We start from the raw sequence: 26,123 nt of genomic DNA, 5'->3' as shown, positions 1-26,123 counted from the left end.
CGAAGTTAAATCAGGTCACCCACGCCAAACCGATTAAGTTAACAAGAATTTGTTATGATATTTGTTATGTTATTTGTTATGAAGCAAAGAAAACGAGGATAATGATTTTACTATATTCCCCGAGAGTATTTACACGTGTACTTCTGGTCAACAATCGCGATTCACTCAAATGGAATACCGAGTAGGCCAAGGCCTACTAGTATTTTGTGTTTGTGATGTGAATATGAGGGGTGGGGGATAGTATACACTACGTCAGAACGAGTGGTCGTTATCGATCCCATGGTTTCCTCACGCCTTTGAATGCTAGTCTGTGTTCACAAGCCTTATCAACAAAAATACGTGCAGTACAGCTTATCATCATAACTCGGTATCCAGTGGCTCAAGATGTTGAATCAAACAGAATTGGTGAGAAACTTAATGTAATTACAGAGTTTATACTTTGCTTTCTCTTACTTTCTCTTATGATAACTCTGAAACAGGATTGATGCATTTATTATCAGGACTCTTTTTTTTTTTCACATTCATTTTTATTGCACGACGGTGGGGTTTAAAGGGCAAAAAGTGAACCCGACGGAGTCTAGCGGCCAATATTTCATGAAAAGAGTGGGGGACACAAAAAGCAAAATTATAAGGCCAAGATATCAATACCTCCTTGATTATACCTCTCCTTGGGAATACAGTTCCAGAAAATATATGTTACACACAAAATAATGCAGACTGACCTTCTTCAAACAAATTATTGAGGAAAAAAGGTTAGAAAGTAATGAGTAGGGTCTGTAATTAAGTCTAATGATGCAGAGACCAACCAGTCCTCCGCAGCTCAGCGCATGCGGAACTCCGCTGCTTAGCGCTCCACCAAACAAAATGCACGAGACCGGACGATCATTCAAAGCTACGTGGTGAATGAATGAACAATGCGAAGATGCGGATACGACACGTTTGAATGGCATCTACCCACCAGCGCATCTCCAGGTAGAGTGAACTACGAGAGCAACAGGAGAGTAGATCAACCCATCTCGATCAAAATATTGTGATGGATATAGTACATCTCAACCGTCAAACATCACAGATGGAAAACCTGGTGGACAACGGCAGAGAGTTCCTCTTCTGGATTTAAGATATGGAATCGGAATTATTGGATATCCAGTCGCAGCTGAGACCAGTTTTCGAAGCACTCGATTTCGAGAAGAGTGGATGGATAGAGACCAAACGGTTTGTGGAACTCGCTGAGGAGTACTTTCATGGCGGAAGCGATCACAGGGTACGTTGTTGTTCACTCTACAAAAATGACAGGCGAAATGTAGTGATAGTGAAGCGCTGGCGAAGTCACAAAATTCTTCATCATTTTGATTTCCTAACAATCATGTTGTGAGAGTACATGTTGGTTGTCTGGTCTACCTAACTCTATGGCTGTTATTAAAGTTTACAATGTACATCATCACACATAGTACACCCTCCGAGAAAAAGAGAGCGGTGGTATCTTTGTTTATCAGTAGAGCTCAGCAAAACACTAGCAGAGTTACGACATTGTACGTGTTATCTCAATTCACTTCCTGTTTAAATGTTTGAGTTGAAGGTTGTATTAAGGGCTTTCTCCAAAGGAAGAAAAACACACAATTAGTTTAATGAAGTGTGAATGAGTGTGATGAAAACTGCTATCACAGTGCTATCCATTGTATTCCAGTTTTGATGGACTGGTTACTGCTCAGAGTCAAACTCATTCTTCTTAAAGTTCAAGTACCTGGCTGTAAATGCACATGGATGTACACACTATGGATTTTCAAAGTCAAATTGGACATCCTAGATGCTGATTTTATTGAGACAAATTATTTTTTAACCAGGAGTTACAACATAGTTTGAGAATTTGGAAGATTGTAATAATACTCATTGTTCAAATTTGATCTGAAGTGAGAATATTACTGTGCAAAGTAAAAATCATTTATTTATTTATTATTTTTTTTTTTTGCTGAACAGTTTCTTTCACCAACAGTTTAAAAGCTAGTCAAAACAAATTTTCATAATTTTATGATTCAAAGTTATTACTGGTTTTCACAGAAGCTTAAGACTAGTCATAACTGTAAAGTTGCCATAAACCATATCCAATTAAAAAGAGAATTGATACAACTAGATTTATTTGTTTATATCTGGAAGTTGCATACATTGCATTGTTTGGAAATTGGTACCAGTAGTAAAATATCTCTCATGAATTATATGAACCAAATTATTCACTCAAGCAAAAAAAAAAAGTAGAATGTCAAAATGAGAATCAAATGTGTAGGCCGACCCTTGGAACTACATTTTGTATAGTGTGAAGAGAGGACATATCAGCAACTTATTCTGCAGATGCCAGAATCCTGAGGTAAAGTAAGAGTTAATGCTGACAACTCTGATCTTTCCATTCCATTAATGTGGCATTTATAAGTCTCTGGTTTGTCTTCCGTAATATTTAGAAATTACCACCAAAATACTGTCGAACTATATCTCTGTGCATTAATGACTGTGGATGATTGTCTCCTGGATGGTTCATAATTCACCGAGTCCAATACATTTAAATACCAATTACATCGTGTAGGTCCTAATTTATGCTGAATTTGCATTTTGAAGCATTCATCATAGATTACAGGTGCTATTTGACAGAGAAATTTCGGTGACTGATCAAAATTGCAGCAGGGGTATTAAAAGGCAGTTTGGCACTATTTTGCGAAACATTAGTTTCAGTTGTAAGAGAAATATACACTGACAATATGTCTGCTCACTAGACATCTACATGGCCCCATGGCACTATCAGTGCAGTATATGAAACTGTGGTTTTCAAAATGCAAAGTTTTATGTTGTCAATTGCAGAGAGTAGAGGAACAAACAGAACCAGGAAAATCATCATGAATGGCTAACGGTCAGCTGTAGCATCATTTAAAAGCAGGAATTTATCAGACATAGACACTTAAGTGCCTTGTTACATCTTTATCTCCACTCCACGTGTAGATCCCATTTGTTTGTTTACCCTTTTTTCATTGAAGACTGTGAAACCCTTGTAGAGCCTGAAGCTGGCAAGAGATCTCTTTGTATCATTCAGAAGGAACTCGGTGGAGTGGAACAAAATACCCAACGGTCTCTTACTTCAGCAGTTTAGACAATCTGAGGTACAATGTAAATGGCAGTAGAGCAGGTTTTTCACTTTGAATAGTATACTTTCAAACAGGACAGCCATTGCTAAATCAAAATGAAATTAGATCAATACCAAATGTTATGGAGAAAATGACTGAAGTGCATGTGGAGTCATGTTTTGTAGTACAGAATAATACTTCTAATAGTTGTGTGTTCATTTGTGGCAAACATTACATAGTAGAACAACAACCAAAAAACAAACAAACAAAACCCAAACTTCACAGTAATGCACAAATACAGTATCAGTTGCATCTAATTTTTGCACCAAAGTAACGGCTGTCATAAGTCTTATCACACTCAGTTCACTCCCTTTAGATATGAAATTGAAACTACACTAACATTTCTAATGAACAGAGGATTTGACCAAAAATCTTTTTAGATTTAACCCTATAAAGTTTCCTCAAATTGATCTTCACCATACAATAATGGGTGTATAAGAAATTGCTTCACTTTTCCTCATCATAGTGTCATGTGAGAAAGAGAAATGTGTGTAATAGCGGTATGAATAATATCATAAGCTGTGTCTTTAAATGTTTTAATGCATAATCCATGTTCAAGTCGATGCATTAGTAAAAAGTAGAATCAAGCAAACACAATTGACATTTCATCAAAAGTTGATGTGATATTGAAGAAAGTTATGAGACTATGGTTATTAAATACATTTCCATAGAACAATGATACTAGTCACAACCACATATTGTCATACAATTTGTATAAACTATGCAAATCGGATGAAAGCGATGCCATTTACCCTTTGATCACATACAATACCTTAGAACTAATCTTCACCAAATGTCTTCCTTATTTTTTTTTTATATTGATGTGGAATTGAAAAGGAAAACTTTTATCTATATTTTTGTTGTTGTAGGTTACCAGACCAGAATGTGTAATTTTCATTAGATTAAAAAAGAATGCAATTGTGTAGAATTTTTTGGGTTGAATTCCCCTTTAACATCCACTTGAACATACCGTATGCAAGAGGAATTTACTATATCAGAGCATATGCTCCGAGTTCTTATGTGAGAAGCTGGGGGTATATGTTCAGATCACATTACCATAATGTTTAGCCAATGACACATGATTAGAAGATAAAAGTTTTTTTTTTCTTTCTTTCTTACTGGGAAATTCCATAGCATTTCCATCAAGACTACTCACTCACAATACAACACTCCACAATGTACAAACATTCACATAAAAACAACTTCCAAGTGAACAGAGAAAGTGCAAAGGTCACAATCAGCTAATCATACATGTACCATTTATGTGGAACGACCTAGCTATAGGACGAACTTATGGCGGACACTGAACAGCAAACTTGCTGGTCAGATAAAAAGGTTGGACACTAGATACAACTAGTTTGTCCAGTGCTGTATATATGACAGCATAGTACTGAAATGCAAAGCATTTGTTCAAAGGTACAAGTAGCATCCTACAATTTTTGTGGAAAACATACTGTATTTGAAATAGAATGTGGACTAGGTTCGACCAAATTCACCTCCCAGATCATTTATAAGAGGCAGTTTGAAATCACGGTTAGCCAATTAATTGTTTGCCTCACATTATCACAGTTTATTTTGTGTGTTGTCAAAACAAACAAACAAATCCTTACAACTTGCATTCATGAATTACATGATGACAATTTAGGTAACGTTTTAATAGTTCAAGTCAATCAATGGGAAAGATTATGTTGAAATGTCAGACCAGTACACATACCTTTTTGGTAAGTTTGTCATTTCTGAGAAATTTACTGAATTATTACAGGAAAAAGAAAAGCAAACCACATAATTACTTGTAGGCCTATATATTTACTATCTTCGTTGTACAAGCTTTTTTAGCATTGATATGATTCACTTTTAATCAAATTTTTGTCTATGAAATATTATGCAAGGGATTCTTTCTCAGCCAGTTTCACAAAACAAGTCATATAAGATAATACAGCTGTAATTCCATTTGGAGCTCTACATTTCTACAGCTACATTTCTCACAAGAACAGGTAAAAACAGATAATACAACACTATCATTCTATGTGATATGCCACTTTAAAAATAACAGGTCACAAGGACCATGGACCTAGTTGTTGTAGGTCCATGCAAGGACATATACCACAATCTGATAAGGAATATCATGTTTCACAAAAGACAGCTGTGCAGTGTGCCGTATGGAAGTAGTGTCTCAGCAATTGTGTGTCCCAGAGGTTGAGGCAAAGTAAATGAAGTAACTGTTAGAACGGGGTCTACGGGAGGAATCAATAGGAACATACGTATCACATGCCTATCAGTTGTATTTTCTGTGTGATAAGACTAGACATATTACAGTATGTAGACCCTATGTAATGACAAATTTATACACTTTCTGCATCTTCTGATAATGGACTCATTAATTTTGAATGAGTTTTTGTTTGTTTCACGAACTCTTATTTAAAAAAAAAAAAAAAAATCAATCGATTAGAATTGTAAAGAGCTGCATGATTTGGATTTGAATTAGCTACAAAAAATGAACAGCATTATATATTTTGTGAAGTGCCTCTCTTTCTATATTGAAAAAGTTCATTCATGGAGAAGCAAGAGAGATGAAGAGAGAGAGAGAGAGAAAGGAGAGAGAAGGGAACTCCCTCCATTACTAGAATGCTGGAGGCAGCATTGCAGGAGAGGTATAGGGGATAGAAGAGAAAGAAGCCCATACCGCACAATTGATTAAGGCTGAAGGTTTTGTTAGACCAAACATCAAGGATGAGACCTCCAACGCCGGTAGGAAAAGAATGTGAAGCCTCCCTGTATCTTCTGCAGTACTCACAGACCCAGCACTGTCGCTTTATTATGACTGTTGGAGATTCATATTTGTTGATGCTTTTGTCATTTCTGTTTTGCTCTGTTGGATTGTGCAGCGGTGACCTCCAAGATGACTATTGTCTACAATTATTATTATTCATTCATTTTTCCCACCACAGAATGACATAAGATGGCTAAAATATATGTTTTTTAAATTGTTATAGATACAAAAGGTATCTGTCAGTTCTGTGGTAATGTATCATATACATATATATATATATATATATAATATATAATGATTTAGTACACATACCGGATCAATATGGCTATAAATCAATGATGGTATATTAGTAACATTTTCTACTGGTCACCCACTAAGTTCTTTGTTTGAATTAAATGTTTTGCCCCCTTCACCCCATATTTTATAATAGAATCCTAGTAGTTCAATATTCAACAAAAGATTAGTTTATTGAAATCAGAGGGTTCACTGTGGTCAGTAAATTGGTTAATGAAGCAAGTGTGCTGATCTAATAATAATCTAATCAATTGTATCCTAAGCATTCAAATCAATTTTCATTCATTTAATGTTCCAACAGAAACATATATTTTACAGTTCTAAATGGAATATGCATCACAATACCTAATAAAATATAAGTTTGCAGAACATTTTAAGTAAAACACGGAAATGGTGGAAATGGGGAGGAATGCCCCAATAAATCAATCTAGGCAATTATAGTGATAATAGTGACTGTCAGTAGGATGACAAACACATATCCATAGTGGTACAATGTTATGGTGAAAATTAGTTCTAACTGATTTCTCCATAGATGTGTATGTTTGAACACACACACACACACACATGTTGATGTTTATACATCATCATTCTTATGATCAGTTTCATAAATTTCCCAGACATGAAGACATATCAGAATTTTGACTTGTTCAGGTTCTTCAAAGTGATGTAGTATGTGAAGTTGCAAACATGTAAATCAGATGACAGTCTGAAAACTATTCATAATTTCGGACTTCAGATTTCCTTTATGCATGTATTCTGTCAATTGGAAAGGAGTATCACCAGTGATTACAATTTGCAAACCTCTAAAACAATCAGATATTTGTGTATCTTTTAGTGTACGTCTGTGGTGAGAGTTTCCCTTTCGTAGCATACATTTTTTGTCGCTTCAAGCTTCAAGCTGTATAATGCTAACTGCCAAATTATTGATTGATTGCGACAAACAAAAATCTGGTGCAGTTGTGAACACCTTATGAGTTTCGCTTCAACGCACATTGTGAAAGCTTAGGTGTGTGTGTGTGTGTGTGTGTGTGTGTGAGTGCACACCACTTCAAACAAAATGGCAGTACGACCATGAGTAGTGCAAAATCACCCTCTGCGCGTCATGAACATAACTGTCGGAGAGCATCGAGTGTATGCTGTAGCCATGACGTCATTGTATGCATAATTTGATAATCTGTCAATGCCATAGGAGAATGTGGTATTACACTGGGTATGCACACATTTGATTTTACAGCTATGTACATACAATATCATACTTCAATTTGCATAACAGTGGATGGCATCCTACAGTTTTTGCTTTATGTTTTTCCTGTCTGTATACGGCATCAATGAATCCAAATCATTGAAGACATTGTGTTGAACATTAGCTCACAATATGATCACAACGTATGCCATGGCAACAGCTTTAAATCCCCGTAAGCTGATTTGCTGTTGCCATTTTATTCTGAGCTGTCTTAAAGTTACTGTATTAACTGTCAGTTTAACTATGAATATGTTTTAATGTCAAGGGGGTTGCTTGAAAAGCTTTTTTGTCACATGTAATCAAGTGAATGTATAAATTGAACTTGATTTAAAATCTAATTGCAAATTAAATGTCATGCTGTATGGACTTTTACAGTTACCACAGAGATCCTATGTGCATTTTCATATTTTTTTCACTTGTATTATTTTACTATTAATGTTACAGTATGTTTGAAATGATCACATGACATCATAAGTGTGATCCTGCTGTATGTGAATGTATCTGACTGATATGCTAGAGCTTTATATTACGTAATAGTACAATGCATGGACTTCACCTCAAGTATTGTTTCTTTCCTGCTTCAGAACAGAAACACGTAGTATCAACACCACACTTGATATCTCTATTTAAATGCCATGTTTCAGGAAGTGATTGAGAATAGAATAGTTTGATAACTTCTTTTTCTGTAATGCTGTACATCATTTAGTTTGCAATTTAGGAAGGAAAACCAGATCTTGGTACAGTATTTTGCCAAGAAGAAGCAGTAGACAATTTGTACTGTTTTAGTTATAACCTATCCCCTGCATTCACAAATGCATTTTTTTGCATCACTGTGATACACTGCATGCTGGATAACAAAAGTTTTCTTCATGTTTTTGTTCTCTTTCTCTCTCCCTCTCTCTCTCTCTCTCTCACACACACACCTTCTCTATGTTTCTATTTCTCTCTCTCTCTCCACCTGACTTTATATTTGTCTATTTCAATTATATCTCTCTACTCTGGCATGCAATTTCTTGCACTTTCTATTAATGTTGTGCCATTCACATATCAATCTTCCCAACCCACAAAGTGTATGACATCTTCTTATCTCACTTTGTATGATATTCCTGGAGGATGGCACTGGTATTGTCATCATTAAAATATGTCATTATCACCATTCCATCAATCAATCTCTACATCCCTTATCCATCTATCTGTCTACCAACATACCTTCATACCAATACATCAATCTACCGACCTCCTTTTCTATTCATTTGACTAACCGTCTGCCAATCACCCCTTTCTATCTGTTTAATTTATACCCTTTCTATCCTACGTGTGTAACAACTTTGTATCTGTCTTGTCTGTCTTAATATCAAACTACTATCCCATTGTCTAAACCATCTGTTTATTCATCAGTATATTCACCTTTCTACCTATCTATCTGTCTATCTGTCTGTCTGTCTGTCTGTCTGTTTGTCACTCTGTCTATGATACATCTGTCTATCCATCTGTCTATGCATCTATCAATTTATCAATCAGTCCGTGTATCTTATATTCTGTCCATCTGTATGTATCTGTGTATCTGTCAGTCAGTTACTCCATCTGTCTATCTATCTCTATCTATCTATCTATCTATCTATTTATTTATCTATCTAGGTACCTATACTCTATCTATCTATCTATTTATCTATTTTTGTATGTACCTAGATATCTATCTCTTTATATACCTATCTGTATATCTATCTACTTTATACGCTGTTATTTTTGCGAGGGTTTTATTTTTTGCGAATTTTTGCGAATTTAACAACACGCAAAATTGTCTCCATGCGCTTTGTTAATAGAGCATTAACATAAGCGTCGGCATCGATTCGCGAAAACAACATCTCGTGAAAATGTCTATGACCTCGTCATTCGCGAAAATATCTGTAGTCTAAAATAACGGCGTATACAGTATCTATCTATCTATCTATCTATCTGTCTGTATACAGTACATATAAAGAAGGGTAATCAAACTTTAGAGGGCTATTATTCTATAATTTTCAACTATTGACAGCCCTATGATGGTTTTGAGGAAAGAAGCACTCTTCTTCTTTCCAATGGTACCCAATTGTGTCAACAGACAAATACCATGCATGACTGAGCACATTGACTTTAAAGTAAACAATGACAAGTTACACTTTTCCAGATTTGAGCATTACCATGAAGGAACATTGAATGTCTTAGTGAAATATCTGTTTATCTATCCATTTTGCTCATCTCCTCTCCTCTCCACAGAGTATACAGGACCTCCTTTCTGCCCTGGATCCCAACAATACAGGCCTGATCAATTTCACGACATTCTGTCAAGGTGTGGAGTCTGTCATTCTTAGCAGGAAAGGTGAGTACCAGTACTTTGAAGTGGCCAGTATAGTGTCAAGTGTTTGCTCCTAAAACTTCCCCTTTTCTTTCAAGTTTCTGTTGACATGTGTGAGTTTGGGATTACGGACACTTGTTTCCCTGTTTATTTTGGAAGCCAGTCACAGGTTATTATGTATAACCTCAGGTCTCCCCTTCAAATTTTGTCCACTGGTGTTAGGTCAGCTTTGTATAAATCTTCTAGTGACAAGCATCTTTCTAATGGATTTTGATCAACTTGGTACTGTGTTGTGATTAGAAAATACAAGGATTGTGGCAGAATAAGCACATGAAATTGGGGGAACATTTTTTTATTAAAGTAGTGAATAGTATACGTATATAATGATGATGTATATACAATCTGTAGTAAATTTAGGCAAAAAGTATCGTTCATGCTGAATCTTAAAATTTTTTGTTGGATCATGGACCTTCTAAATGGTACAACTTCCTTTGGTCTTTGTAGAAAAGATTTGTTGCTGTTGTTCCTTCTTTTGTGGATTCAATTTTTTAAATTCTTAAGGTTGTTTGTTGTTGTTGCTTGTGTAAATTTTGAGAATTTGTGTGAATGTGACTTTCAGTGTGTATCATAAATGTTATTCATTTGGTAGTTCCATGTCCATGAAATATCACAGATGCCAGTTTTTCTTGCTTATAAGTGATGATAGGTTTTGAAGAATATGTCTCCTTGCACAAAAGAAAAAAAAATGAACATAAATCTGAAAATTGTTGCCTGTAATATCCCTGAAAAATGTATTTACGTCTTGCATCTTAAGAATGATAATATGCCATAGATTGAAAGCATGGCACATAAACAGTAGGTGAAGTAGAAATTTGTAATGCTCTTTCTGAAAAAGGTACCGGTATCAGCTCTGCAAACTGCCATTTTTTTAATCAATGTGTCAAATCATTGCAAATAATCAAGGTGTTGCACAACACAAGCGAGGCGGGCCAGTCCAAAATTCAAGGAAGTAAAGGGTACTTCAAGCCCTTCGCTCCTGAATGCAGTCATTAACAAAAAGTTGGTTGAACAACTCATGTGCCACTAGCAGGCAGTGACTTAATGCCATGTTTGTTACCCAGAGCTCTTGCTGTGCCCCACAGCTGACATTGTTGCCATGGTAATTCTCTCCCCCCTGCAGTGGTAGATTGATCAAGTACTTAGCAATGAAAAGAGCCCTGTTCATTTCACATTTAACACCACCTGCCATGATGGGAGCCCTCTAGGGGTAGGGAAGTGAGAATTGTTTGATCAGTCCTATTTCATTTTCATTTGATGTGTTGTACCAATCACTCACAAAGTTAATTAACCCTTTAGCTACTACACTCTCTGCAGCCACTCCTTAAAGGGAAGGTAAACCCCAAGAGCAATGTGGATTGAGTGAAAGCAGCAACATTAGTAGAACACATCAGTGAAAGTTTGAGGAAAATCGGACAATCGATGCAAAAGTTATGAATTTTTAAAGTTTTGGTGTTGGAACCGCTGGATGAGGAGACTACTAGAGGATATGACGTATGAGTGGACAACAATACAAAGAAAATATAAAGGAAATTCAACAAAAATTCTCTTTTCTAGAATTATGAAAGAGCAATGGACCAACCGCTTTCAGAAAGCAGGGGGAATAATTGCTACCCTTAACATATGTCAATATCAAGTTGATGGAATTTGTAATTTTCATGAAAAATGGATTTTTGTAGTATTTCCTTTATATTTTCTTGGTATTGTTGTCCACTCATACGTCATAACCTCTAGTAGTCTCCTCATCCAGCGGTTCCAACACCAAAACTTTAAAAATTCATAACTTTTGCATCGATAGTCCGATTTTCTTCAAACTTTCACTGATGTGTTCTACTAATGTTGCTGCTTTCACTCAATCCACATTGCTCTTGGGGTTTATCTTCCCTTTAAGAAGCAATTAAACTGCTTGCAAAGTGTTTGTAGGAGTGGATGTGAAAATGTATAGGCCTATAATGTGTTTCATTGCCTGGGTTTACACTGTGGAGTTAATGTATGGCTTTATGCACAATCAATTTGCCCCAATCCCATGCAAAAAAAAAATAATAAAATAAAATAAAATAAAATATTGTGAAACTTTCTGATTTCCCCAGGAGGGAAAGGTTAACTTTGCAAGATATCTCTAGGTGCCCAAAGACCGCATAGCTTGGGGAGATAAGGTTAACCCAATTGAATCAATCCTCATTTGCTGCCCACAAGGGTATTTTTGAAAAGCATGACTAGTGCAGACTGGCTAGAATAGAATTGCCCATCAGCTAATGTGCATTGAAGCATTATTTATTAACGTTTGACTCCAGTAAAGATTCTTTGGCTGTTGCGTATATGTATACATATTTACTTGTGCGTGTATACAATTCCCATAGCAACAGCCAATAAGGAAGCTGGATTCTTGTCATTACCATGACAATTGCCATTCAAGCAAGTTGCTGTCATATCAACTTTTTATGAGATAGGGCCCAGGGGATAGGATATAATTAATGTATAATTACTGTTGTATAGATAAGTGTGTGTAATCTCTATATCTTTGAAGAGAAATACACTGTGTGCGTGAATCAGTACTCATTTGGCATGGTATTAGGAGTCAATATCAGTGAAGTAAGGTGTTTATCAATCTATTCATTTTTTTCCAAGTTTGATATTCACTTAATTTATGCTTTGCTGTGTTGATATGTTGCCAAATCCAAGAGATTTTAGACCATTGAATGATTGCCATTACTTCCACTAAGAATTAAATTCGTGTTTGTCTTCATGAGCTGATCTACAGAATGTAGCCTGTTTGCTCCACTATCTTTCTCTCCGCAGATGTAACCTCCTTATAATGGGGTCACTTGTTTCACCTCTATTTTTCCCCCAGGAACTGTAAAGTTCAACCCTGTTAGGGAAATCAATTCATTATATACCAACTGCATTTGGATTGATTCAGAGACCGTGTATGTGAAGATGTGTGGTTGTTCCCCTTCCCACTGTTTTCAACCTTGCTTTTATGGCAAACCTTTTGGAAGGATTTGCTCAAGAAAGCTATCAAGAAAGTGTCTATAAAGGCAGTCAAGGATTCTGTTTTTAAAGGGATCATATAGTTTTGGTGAGACCCAATTCAGGTTTCTAACATTTTTGGTGAGATAATGAGAAACCTCTTATGAAATATGAAAGAGCATGTAATTCCATGAGGAATTCAGCATTTATTTGATGAAAATTGGTTTTGAAATGGCTGAGATATCCAAAACAGAGCGATTCAATAAGGTGTGGGACCCACATGTTATTACGATCGCTTTGTTTTACCTTGTTTTTTGATGTCTCAGTCATTCCAAACCCGATTTTCATCAAAGAAACTTTGAATTCCTCTTAAAATGGTATGCTCTGTACTATTTCATAACTGTTTTCTTGGTATCTCACAAAAAAAGTTAAAGCCCAATTTTCATCTCCACCAATACTGTACTGTCCCTTTAATAGTTCCCAGTTCTCTCTAAATCTGAGCCTGCAGTTTCATGCCTTGGCCCTGAGAGGTGTCAGAAACTTTCTGCATACCACTCGTCTGTCTGCCAGTCAGTACCACATCTCATTATCATAATGATTAAAAAGAAAATTGTGGGGTTTACTTGGCACATGATGTAGGATGTGCTTGATACGGTGCTGGTGAACTGATTGCATTTTGGCACAAGCCTTCAAGGTCAAAGTCAATGAACTCAAAGTGGCAATTTCAGCTGTAATGTCATCTGTGAATGCCCTCTGGTAACATACAATGTAGTTTAATGGGCAGGGTAGAAATGAATGGACAACTTTTTACATAATATGATTGTCTTTCTGCTTTTGCCACCAAGATAAGGTGTTTTGTATCACTATTTCAGGTAGGATTTTTAGTGAAGATGTAAGTTGGTTGACTCTCCAATTACACACATTGCTTTTGTGTTGATGCCTTCATTTTGAAACCCATTTGTCCATGAAGTAAATTCTCCTTGAAATGATTGTAATAGATGTAATTCTCGTCTTATCTACCAAAGGTTTGAAGGCTGGCAGTAGATGCAATATTATGTCATTACCTGAGAGATTGTCAGGTTGTGAGGGTAATGCTCTGTGGCTCTTATCTCCTGCATAGCAAAAATAGTTTTTGTGATATCTTTCAAGTTGCGTCCAGTGTCAATCCAAAAAGAGATACAGTATCAGTTGAAGATGCCTGCAATGTCAACCTATTTAGTGTGTCTGAATTATTGGTGAAGGTTAACTCTGCTACATTGTTGAGCAAATAACATGAAATCAATTTGTAAAAAAAAAAAAATGACATGAAATCACAGCATTTTCTTTCTTCTTCAACTTCTTCATCCTCTTCCTCCTCCTCTTCTCCTACCGCTTTGTATTCTCTGTCTCGTTGTTTCTGCGGCCTGACTTTCCTTCCAGGTGGGGGCCATGGAGTAGAGGTGCCCCCATCACTGTCGGACGACCCCAGACAGATACCGACGACAGACGACGATGACACAAAGAGTAATGGGGTGAGTATCAAAAATGATAGATCCTGCTCTCTGACCGATGATCCGTTACGAGGTAAATAGTCGTCCCCTGGAGGGCAGGCTCTATATATGTCTGCCATGGTTTGACTTTTCTCACACGAGTCTGCCAAGTGTGAAATGATAGTGGTACCTGTGATGGCAGTGTAAACATTGAGGCAGACGTGGTTACAATTGAGTACTTCATTTTTTTTTCCTTTTACCTGTCTTGCTCAGTCTTGAAATGCGATAAGATTTTATGCTTTGTTTTTCCCATGTCCATGTAGGCACAAACACTAATTTGTCACAAACTGTCATAGTAAATGATATGTGGTTTCCACATGCTTAGTACCAGCTCTAGGTAGACATTTCTAAATAGGCTAAAAATAAATTGTATAGGATCTCCCAAATCGTGCATTAAACTGTAGAGTATAATGGAGTGTGGGAATTCTTATGAATTAACTCCAGGGCCCCGTTGCAAGAAAGTTGCAATCAATTGCAAATAATTGCTAATTTTGAAACAACCATTCTGATTGGCTCAGGGTCTGCCCTATTAAGAAGACATGCATGCAACGATGATTTTGATTGGCCAGTGACAATCAGTTGCAAGTTGCGTTTAAACGCAAAGTTTCTAGCAACGGGGCCCAGATGTGACTGAAAGCAACTCCATAGTATAGCACTATCACCAACTGCACTGATATAATGTGTAGAAGTGGCCCTGAGGTAAAAGGTAATTGTTCTTTAGTGTGCATTCCATGAATTTTGCTCCATTGATATAAAATGTTTTGATATTTATTTGTCAAATAAGTATAAAGTACAGGATAAATGGTGAATAAATCAAAGGCTTTGGTGATGAAGTATTTCAGAACATTTATTTTGTTTCATGTCTTTTTTTAAAGGACAGTTAAGATAACAAAGTGCCAAATTTGCTTTAGCACTCACTGGTTATTCAACTTTGGATATTAGCAAACTTGTCAATCTAACAAGTGGGTTCAAACTCTATTGCTTTTGTTGTCTTCCTTTTTTTTTTTAGAACTCTGCATCAGTCAGTTCAGTTTCAATGTGTTATCAGAGATCAGATATTTGATGGAAGATTACACATTTTTTGTTGTTTTTCTCTCTTTTTGTTGGTCCTACTCTTATTAATAAGGCAAAAGCCCATATTTGCAGATAAACCCATTATTATCATCAAAGATATTAATAAATGGCGTGATAAATACTGGTCAAGTATCAAATCAGTTTGACATTGACAAAGGAGACTGCTCCTTGGTATCTTTGTTTTGTTTTGTTTGTTTTGTTTTGTTTTCTTTGCCCTTGTCCAGTCCCCTTTGCCATAAGAATGGTAGTGTATCTGAAAAGTCTGAATTCTTTGTTCTTCTTTTTTTTCACTTGACAAGGCTTGCATGTAATTTCAATCAAGAATTCTGACTGTTAGGGTAGATGTGTAGCTACAGGGAGATGAGAGGAAACCTCCCTGGTAGCTACAGACATAATATAGACCTTAGTACATATCAGCAGCATGTTGGAGCCGCTGCCTCATCAGGGTCGAGGTCAAAGGTTATCTTTTAGTCATAAAGGTATATGCTGTTATCAGAGCTGCATTGAATTTCATTCAAAATGTTGTGGACAGTTTTAAAGGTCTTTAGTGGTAATATATTGTGCTCAGTCATTACAAGCCCTTCACGTAGGCTACTGTCCATTTTTAAACTAAATCTAGATTTACCATCCGGGTGTGTGCAATATATTTGCCTCTCTTCTGGGAGATTTTCCTGTGCATCATTGAATGTACCTATTTTTTGAATTTAATATATTAATCAAAGGAGCTGGGAAGGTTGCTGTGAAATGGTTTGCTTGTGAAAACCCTCAGTGTTTGGAATCTTTTAACCAATTCCCTGCCAGTTTCTGAAATCTCTGTACTTTTTGTACAGGACTCTGCAAGCTGCAGCAGGCAGTGGATTTCACAGCATTTAAATAAAGATTTTATAAGCTAACAAAGTGATGGGAGAGGGAGATAAACATGGTCATCGTATTCATGTGATTATGAAGTGGCTATGTAGCAAATTGCATTGACAAGACAATTGACCAACTCGTAAGATGAAGCGGTATACCCACCGCCACACCGATGAGAAACATGTTTATGAATATTTGGTGTTGTGTCTGTGCTGAGCTTCACAAGCTTGCATCCCCATGACCTTTTACAGCTTGTTCTACAATCAAGCAGCGATTATCAGCAACAATTAAATCGATACAGTGTGTGTTCAGGGCAGTCTCCCAGGAGCTTGGTATGTTATCACAGTCTTTAAAAGATAATGAAGCGAGCGATATCCACAATCTCTGCCTGCGCATGTTTTTGGTTTTTGCGGCTCTTCACTTTTGAGAGTCACTTTTGTGGCAGTTGCACAGTGTGAGGATGAGACGTAAACCAAGCAGCCTGGTTTGTGGATACCTGTCGCATTTCTTTATTGTCCACCTGAGATACGGCAGTATAGTTCTTCTTTTCCTCTGAAAATGATACAGCGATTAATTTCGTTTCCCGCTAGCTGACAAATTCTGCAGAGAGACTCGTTGAATGACGGAACAGTACATTGCACCTCCTGTAATCTGGATTGACTTCTCGAACATCTTGCATTGTGAGGTCTTCATCGAGTATTGACATAACTTTGGATGATGTTTTTGTGGAGGTTTTACATGTGTGATTTGATTCCACCACCTTGTTAAAACAGTCAGAAGGTTTTGCGGGTAAAATGCCATCTCTGTGTGTGACATGCGGCGTGAACAGCCATGCAGACATGCATTCATTTTGGTTCTAGCGATCTTTGAAGGCTGTTGAGGAATATTCCATACACTTCAATCAAGAGCCCTTTTCATCATGCTTGTCAACCAAAAATTAAAAGGGAGTGAAATAGTGGAAACATTTCAACAAGAGTTTTCATTTGCGCTGCATGAGTGTCACCTTTTGGTGGAAGAAAGCAATCCATAATTGTTTTGATGCTGTGCTTGACTACTGATGATGTGATGTATAGAGTCAGCATAAGAAGAAGGACCTCACCAATATAATACTCTCATGAAGAAATATTGCACAATTTTTTATCTTTTTTTTTTTTGCAAATGATTCTTTGAATAATTAAACTGTGGTCAGTATTCATAATCCTTGAAAGTGAAGCATAACATTTTCAAGTTGGTGTCAGGAACTGAAGAACGATTACAACTCTGGGTGCCATGTTGGATATTTCAAAGCCATCCGCATCCCTCATGATTCCGCTGTTTCTTACGTGCTTTGTGAGCGAGCTTCCAGAAGTCCTGCCGTTGAAAGCGTGCCGAGATTTGCTCTTTAGAGCCGCTGATGCTACGGCAAGTGTGGCATGGAAATTGTTAGGAGCGTGGCTTTTCATGGGTTTCTTCATTTATGCCGTATTATGTGAGACAGAGGTAAGTGATACGTTGGAGGGCGGTTGCTGAAGTTAGGGTTGGAATGTACTTCTTCCTTTTGTCATCAGACCTGTAAATTAGGCAACTTGAATTTGTTTTCATGATCTTGTAAAAGTACTAGATAGCCTACACCATTTTTACAAGTAAAGTTTGATCATGACTATTTCAAGAGGAAAAATTTCTTTGCTGACATTAGTGATGGATTGTGTTGATGGCCAAAATACAAGGATCACACTATTTTTCATATATCCAGAAATGCGTTGGGACAGTTTGTTGTGTAGCCTTAAACTTGCATTTTAATTTTGATTGTACATTGATAGTGTGATATAGTCTTGCTAGTCTGGACAAACACAAATATATGGAAACATACTCATTAAAAAAAAAAAATAAAAAAAAAAAAGATTGAGGAAACGTCACTGTTTCCCCAAGTTTTATTTCCTATCCTTGTTCTTGCACAGATTTTATGTTGTGACCATTAAATATTTACTGTGGTACAGCTCTTTTTCACAATGGACAATCATCCAGATTCCCAGATGCATTTCATTCATGGTACTTAACATACTTGTTTCTACAATTAGACAAAGTGAACTTGACAGTACATTTTGAATCAGTTCAGAGATTACTTCCTGTATTCCCATTTTTGTTCAAAGTTTATCTGTTTGTTTGTTTGTTTGTTTTTCTCTCTCTTTTGTTACATTGCAAAGGGAGGAAATTTGTTGAAATGAACTCAGCCTCATTTGTTGTCAGAGAGGAAATGACAGTCATGGGAATTACTCGGTTTATTTGACATTCCAAATGTGTCAACTAGCTGAAATGTATTTGTTTGTTTAGGTTTGTGTGACGTTCTGTCACTACTGTGCAATTTCCTTGTTGTAAAACCACAGCAGGCATTGATGTGAAATACCATACTGGAGTACTAGCACTCTCCATTAAACCTTTAATATGCCTGTTTTCTACATTTAGTTTACGCATCATTGTATTTAGCAATTTATGGTCATAATAACCATCTCTTCAAGAAGTCAAATGTAATTTAAATATTTATAGTTGTACATAAAAGTAGTGACAGGAGGCAAAAGTAATTGAATTTTTAAATAAACTCAAATTTGCTGCCAAACCAGGGAACATTATGATAGATTTATATATTTTCCTGAGGTAGACGGGTAGTATTTAGATGTCAGTATTTATTTACTTACGGACAGTTGCTCAGTGTTTATGCTTTTGTTTTTGAATTTCTAATTGGAGGGGTGGGGAGTGTGGATTTCAGGACTATATCACATCACATGATATCCTCGCTTGGTTTCTATAACTGTCAGGTGCCTTGATGTTGACTTCCTATCTCAGATAACATTCTCAGCTGATGGGGAAGGGGAAAGATAGAGGGGGAGGGACAGACAAACTGGGGTTCCTGGTGTCAACAGGGTACACTGGAATGCCAATGTCACGTGCGCCGCGGATGGAAGGAGGGCGACTTTCGTTCCAGCTCCATCGCTACTTCCAGGGCCTGGATGCATGTTATTAGGTCCTCCTCAGATTCCAGACAGACTTAATACGAGCCCATCTGGCATCACAGATGCATCGCGAGGCGTACCGGAGCAACGTCGCCTTTGACATTTGTCATTTCATCAAGGTGGTCACAGAATCGTTCACGTTCACGTACGAATCCAGCATAAAAGTCGTGCCTGTTTGGACGGATGGGTGGTACAATAACACCCCTTGACGGTGCCAGTGCTCTGCTGATTATTAATCAGCCTGTGATGGTAATTCAGTGATCCAGCGTGCACGGCTCTTTTCCTCTGTAGCTATCGTGTTCTTTACTCTCCTACCGCTAATGATGGCATTGTCACGGCAAGCGTAGGATGGCCTCCTGTCACATGACACCTCATGTAAGTCCGAAGCATGCTTAGAACGTCCTTGACTCCGCCATGATGAGACATCTCACTGCATTTAAATTTGTGGAATTCTGATTCTGGTAGCATTTTTTTTTCTTTATTGTCCTCTTCTTTTTTCTTCTTAGGGGTAGGGGTGACATGATAAAACTGATTACAGTAAAGCTAAGAAGCTGCAAACTCTGAAAACATTTGGTATGTTTTTGTTGAAAAAAAAAATATATATTAATATCTTTAACTTCTTCCTGTCTAAATTTCGAATGTTAAGAATGCTTTAGAACTGACAATTGACCTTTTTGCTTTGTACTGACAACATGATTCAAAATGATACAGAATGGTTGCAGCACTTTCTCCATTACATTGTTTGACTTCACATCATCGGATTTGAGAAAGAGAGGCTTTTGGTATTTAAACACCATGTGCATGTAGTCCTTGAAATGACTGGTGCTTGGCAAAAGAAGGCTTTAGAAAGAGAAGGGGGAAGACGCCTTAGGGAAGTGATATAGGGAGTTTGTAAAGATGGCAAATAGTGATGGTTGAAGGGCAGTTGTGAGCCAGAATTAAGGTTGCACTAAGGGAGGATGGGGGAACAGGGACAATTGTAAGGGAGAATAGGGTGAGAATCATCAAGTTGAGAGTTTGAAAGTCGGTAGGAAGAGGAAGATAGATCAGAAAAGAGGGAGGAAAGGGGGAGGAGAAGGTTGGAAGATCATGGGGAAAGAGAGAGAAGTGATGAAGATGTCAAATGTTTTGATCTATAAGAATTTCCAAACGATGTTATTGTTTTAATATCTGCTTTTGTTCTCCAAGCTTCATTTTGCCCAACTTTCAAACAACATGTGATGATCAGACTTGCAGGGATGTAGTAAACCAAGGTATGGTTGCCACGAAGATGGTTATACAGCATACGAGATTCGACTTGTGAAATCCATGGCTAATAACAGCTGACCTTTCTCTGCTGGTCTTCCTTTACCTAATTACCTCTTGAAAATGTGTCATTTTGATTCATTGCCCTACTTTTTCTGAATCTTGACTGGCCTACAGTAGCAAGTTTATTCCAGCCATTTAGGGGCTTTCTTCTGACCCAAATTACATCAGCCCTTTGAGTTACAGAGTTGATAAAATTTGATTTGTAGAGACGAACCGAAAGCGTCGCAAACTTCTTTGATAAATGCAGCCGGACAAGACACATTTCCATTGAGGGATTATTTAAGGAAGTTAATACGACACCTGTCAAAAACTATCTATTTGATGGTTTGTTTGGGGTTTTTTTTTGTACGCAGCAAGACACCAGCTGTAGACCAAAAAGGCCACATTTAAAATATACAGTGTATGCATCACACTGTTGAAGAAAGTTTTCTACAAATCTAGATGAGTTCCTAAGTTACTGAAATTTTTGCAAGCTTGTATGATCAAGGAGGTTTAAGAGTTGGAGTTCCAACTGGCTATAATTATTCAAACAGTTGTCAGATTTCTATTGATGTACAAAAGAATTCCACAGGTGCACTTGTGTCTTTGATGATCGATGTTTCAAGCCGCCGTCTTGCTGAGCAATCTGAAGATTAATTTTGAACGTTATCATAATGTTGGCCATATTTTGCTTATCTATGTATTAAATGAAAAGAAATTTCACTTAATGATAAAGCATGTAAAACAAAAGTCAATTCCGTCCAGAAATTTGCGCAGAAGTGTAAATCAGAGCTGTATCATGTGAAAATGTTTAAAACTATACCATCCTGGAAAGCTGGTTTTATCACTTTTCCGCTTAATTTCCACAGATGAAACTAATATAGAATAATCTTCAAATATAATTCTTTATTGATAGACATATCAGATTAGTGCCTGGGTATGCCAAGTTGAGTAATTTTCATCTTTGTTCCAGCATTTTTTGCTCAATTTCTATTCGTGCATCCATGTGTCAGTACCACCTACCTTTTATAAGAAGGGATAGCGAAAAGTAATTACCATCACAAAGACATATCTTCCTTTGAAAGTGGCTGGTGATTATGCAATGAGACACAAGTCAATTGTCTCCGTATCTGCGCGGCAGATCCTGTTTGACACATATTTCAAATATTTTTGAGCGGCAGGCATCGAACATCTAGCAAAGGAAATAAGACGGTTGTGACTCCATTCTCTTGAACCTCCTTGGTATGATTGAAAAAAAAAGGAAAACAAGCTTGGAATGTCATCTAATGGTAGATCATTATGACATCAAACAATCATATGCCCCAAATGCTTTATAATGTTTGACTTTATAATATACAGAGAAGAATATGAAAGTCTGTATTCATTATTGAGAATTGTCTAATGATCAAATGTTTTGATCTATAAGGATGTCTCATAAGCACAATGCCCCCCATTCTCTGAGCTGGAATTGACATGCAATGCTAGAGATGAATTTGAAATGGGACTACAAGCCCTTTCAGATTGCCAAAGAACTTGTTTGTAAACATGTATAGGTATATGATTGTATGTTTCATGCTCAAACATTTTTTTTTTCTATGAAGATAGCAAGCTAACTTGAATTAGATTTTTCTCTATCATGTTTCTCAAATCATATGCCCAGTCAGTCATGTGGAGGTGAACAGTTCAACCTCTAAAACAGTATTAAGGGACTGCAGCATTAATAGCTTGACTTTGCGTACACTTTCAATGTCGTACATGCCCGCATCTGCGTGTTCAAACTGTGCGTAAACATAATCTAGAGTTGTGCATTTGAATGACAGCTATTAATTGAGTTCTTGAAACAGTTTATGTCATGTCATGTGCAGCTTATAAGTGATGGAGGGGGGGGGGGGGATCATTCACGGTCACTGCGTCACTCCGTGACTATAGATACAATGATACCTTCCTGGCAGGTGGTTGCGAACAAGCTCCAGTATAAGTGTAAAACATGTCGGTTTGAAACGATCCCATGAGGTCATCAATTATCAATTTTCAGCATCCCTGCCTGACAAAGTAAGACAAAAAGATTCAAATTCATTTCGTCTGCTGCACTTTCATCGAGTGGTGCCAGACAACAGAAATTATGTAAATCTCGCTGTGACATTTGAAAGAATATCGATAGTGGTGGCAGAAAGCTTCTCCACTTTTCAGTCAGTAATAATCGATGCCTGCCAAGTCTGTTGCAGTTTACTCAAGTTACAAAATTTCCCATTTTCAGCATTCAGGGTGTTTTTATACTCACTGAATTTGATTCAAGAGAGAACGAAGTATAGCCAGTGAAGGGAGGGCCAGTTTTTCTTGTCCCCAAAAAGCATCAGTTGAAGTTTGATATAAAAATCTGCTAGGATTTCGCATAATCCTTGTAAAAATCCAGTGGACAATCATACTAGGATAAAGATTATGACATTCTGATTATTTATGAAGAACTATCTTTTAAGTATAGCCCTTGATAGATCAAGGTATGGATCTAGAAACTAGTATGTCAGATTAAGATAATAAGGATTTTTTAAATCTTCATCCAGTTGAACAACTTGTTGTTGTTTTTTATTACAAATATTTTCTTATACCTTTAAATTTAGCATGCATAATATCTGCATTCCTTTTACTTTTTGTAACCCTCAATGTGTGTGTGTGTGTTTTTGTTTTTGTTTTGTTTTTGCTTTAAATGCATTTTTGTTTGCTTGCTGGAGAAGTTGAAAACATATAGATCCCACATATATTAACCTGTTGAGGACGGACTGATTTTGCTACAATACGTATTTCCCGTAGAACCTGCCCGAGTATACTCTGGACTCATCCTCAGCGGGTTAATGAGGTCAGAGAAGTTTACAGCTGCATACATCCTTCTTATTTCCAACTCTTTTTTTTTTTCTCTCTTTCTCTAATCTTTAAATCTTCAAAGGTTATAAATAGTATTGGTTTAACATGATGAAATTGGGATTTAAACAATCACAGCACTTAACTTTATGTTGCATGCACCTGAGACAAGCTAAGCTAAGCTTACAAATCACTTTTCAAAGAGGATTAATGATGAGACAGCCTTTTTTTTTCTCATAATTCTGTTTGCTTTTTTTGGTAAAGCCACTTCAGGAAACACCAGTGTTTTTTCCCCCAAGAATGAATCATACGCCACCTACACAAATTTGATCAAACTGTCGGGCCTTGTGGGGATTTCTGATCTTAGAGAGAGGTAAGGTAGAAAATGAAAAAAAGTAGAGAAAGAGAGGGAGAGACAGAGTGAGAGACATTGAGAGTGAGGGAGAAAAAGGGAGAGAGCAAAGGGAGTTTCTAGACTAATCATAGTCTGAAGTCCATTGTGATAGTCGCTCCCCAAATACAATGAAAATGTCTGACAATACTTAAGGGGGAAAACTTAAGCTCTTTATAGAATGTTAACTCAAAACAGTCAGGACAGTGTACACCTCCCCATGTGCCCATGCCTGAACGCCCCAGTGTCACTATTATCCTCATGGATCAAAGGTCTCTATTGGAGATGACAAGATAAAGACAGCATTAGATGCTAATGAGGCCGACGTGGATCTATGATTAGAAGCCTGGGACTCTTCTGCTAGCTGTGCGCCTGTTGTTATGTCTTTTATTGAACTGTGTGCTGTGCTGATGTTTTACAGCATGATATCAGTGAATACTCATTCCCCTCCCCTCCCCCTTCCATGCTCAATTTCCTTGCTATACTCGCATACATCTATTGGGTCACCTTTGGTTTGACAAGGGGGTGTTTTCTCCAACGGCGTGATGTCATAACAAGACAAACTATCCCCCCACAACACAGCTGGATGAGCAGTGCAGCGTAACAACACTAACGTACATGTGTGTGCATGTGTGTGTACTCGGCATTGTGTAAATTGGTACTCACGCAACTGGTGCTTATATGCTGCACTTGTGTTCTGCTAACAGGAACAAAAACTGACTAACTGTGTGCAAAAAAAAACTGTCTTGAATGCCAGCATGTTTACCAGGATCTATTGCCGTGAGTAAAGAGAGGAGCCTGTAGCTTCAGGCAGTGCCAAGCAGGAGAACGCAGAACTCGGAACGTAGGCGAACCGTGGACCCAGGGGAAGGAACCACTTGACTGTGGCACCGGCTGCGTTAAAAACTCCAGCAAAAAACAAATGGTCCCCGCGCACTTGTTGCATCAATCACATCACTCTGATTGGCCCAGTGCTGAGTCCGTCAGTCTCCCACGATCTCCCTCTCTATCCTTCTCTCATCCACTTTATAGCCTATCAAGTTCACAGACACAGTAACAAAACTTCCAAGTGGAGCGCAGCTACCACCACTCTTGGTGAAGCTTTGGGTGAACTAGATTTCTAAGGGGATCGTGTGTGGCTATGGTTGGAGCGTTGTCTTCGTGTGAGCTCTAAAAGGAAACTTGCCAAGGAAATCTGGAGTGTGGAACAGACTCTGTTCTTCTGGTAGAGAGGACTGTTGAGTTCCGTGGACGAAAGTGACCAAATGTAGGCTGAGCTATCACCGTTGTGATTACACTGAGAAAAAAAAAGAGGATAAAGCCAGGAAGCGCATATCCTAGAATTTTGAAAAAGGAAGTTATCAGGAGTGAGTTTCCTGTCATTTGTGGTCACGGTCAGTGGGTGGTTGTTTAGTAACTACCCTTTCATTGCCAGCTTGGCAAAGCATTTGTGTAGCATCAATATTTCTGTTTTTTTTAGGGTCAAAGTCTTCTTCGCAGTCATTTAGTTGCGTCACATGCATGTGTATTCGGTTCCCTCGTTTCCTGCGTCTGGCAAGCGAATTGCGATGTAATTAAAACTCTCTCCGTCTCATTCACTCTCGGTGGATTGGTAGACAGCCTCGGCAGGACGTTTGCCACTGCCAATGTTGGATTTTATTATAGATAGCCTGTCGGGAGGAAGCGAAACTGTTCCGCTTTGCTGATACTAAAGGAGAGAGAGAGCTTGTGTGTATATTGTTGTCAGCTTTGGAAGAGCCGGGCGATTACTGTTTATTACGGAGACACTGAATATCAACTTCGCTTGACCGAGCCAATTATGTGTTTTGCAGTGGACCAATGATCACATCTACTGCAAGTTTACAATAAAAATGTCACAGGTTTGTATTGGTGATATACATGTAGGCTGAAATCCACAAAGGTAGTTTGAATTTAGTCTGTGGATTATCCAAATTTTGATTGCGTAAATGTGCGTGTGAAACATCACATACATCCAATAACGAATGCTTGCTTTTACTTTATTTTGCAAGGTATAATATACAACTATTTCATACAGTGTACCTTTTGTAGTCAATGGACTGAATTAAAACCATAGATTTGATGTGTACTACTACCTTTGTGAATTTTGGACCATGTTCTTCCTAAATTTCTGTTTTATACCACTTAACTTTGTGTGTGTACGTTGGGCAGACATATCCAGGATAAAGTAGTTAATGACATGAAAATATAAAAACTGTACTCTGTAATGAAATCAAATACTAGTTTTTATAATAGCGTGCTTTTTCCTTTGCCAAGCGTTTGCATGGTTGTGTAG

At 37.4% G+C, this 26,123-nt stretch overlaps 1 protein-coding gene across 1 annotated transcript in view; it reads left to right on the top strand.

The window, feature by feature from the left end:
• The first annotated feature begins 1,120 nt into the window (after positions 1-1,120).
• Positions 1,121-26,123, top strand: part of LOC140232174 (rab11 family-interacting protein 4-like) — a 73,180-nt gene continuing 48,177 nt past the window's right edge. Inside the window, exons 1-3 of the mRNA XM_072312314.1 lie at positions 1,121-1,261; positions 9,728-9,830; positions 14,253-14,344. Coding sequence (XP_072168415.1) covers positions 1,121-1,261; positions 9,728-9,830; positions 14,253-14,344 — 336 coding nt within the window. The remainder of the gene's footprint in view (positions 1,262-9,727; positions 9,831-14,252; positions 14,345-26,123) is intronic.

This window comes from Diadema setosum, chromosome 8 (assembly GCF_964275005.1).
Source record: "Diadema setosum chromosome 8, eeDiaSeto1, whole genome shotgun sequence".
NCBI classification, from domain to species: domain Eukaryota; kingdom Metazoa; phylum Echinodermata; class Echinoidea; order Diadematoida; family Diadematidae; genus Diadema; species Diadema setosum.
The sequence above is the reverse complement of the archived record's forward strand: the minus strand, read 5'-3'. Positions and strand labels throughout refer to the sequence as shown.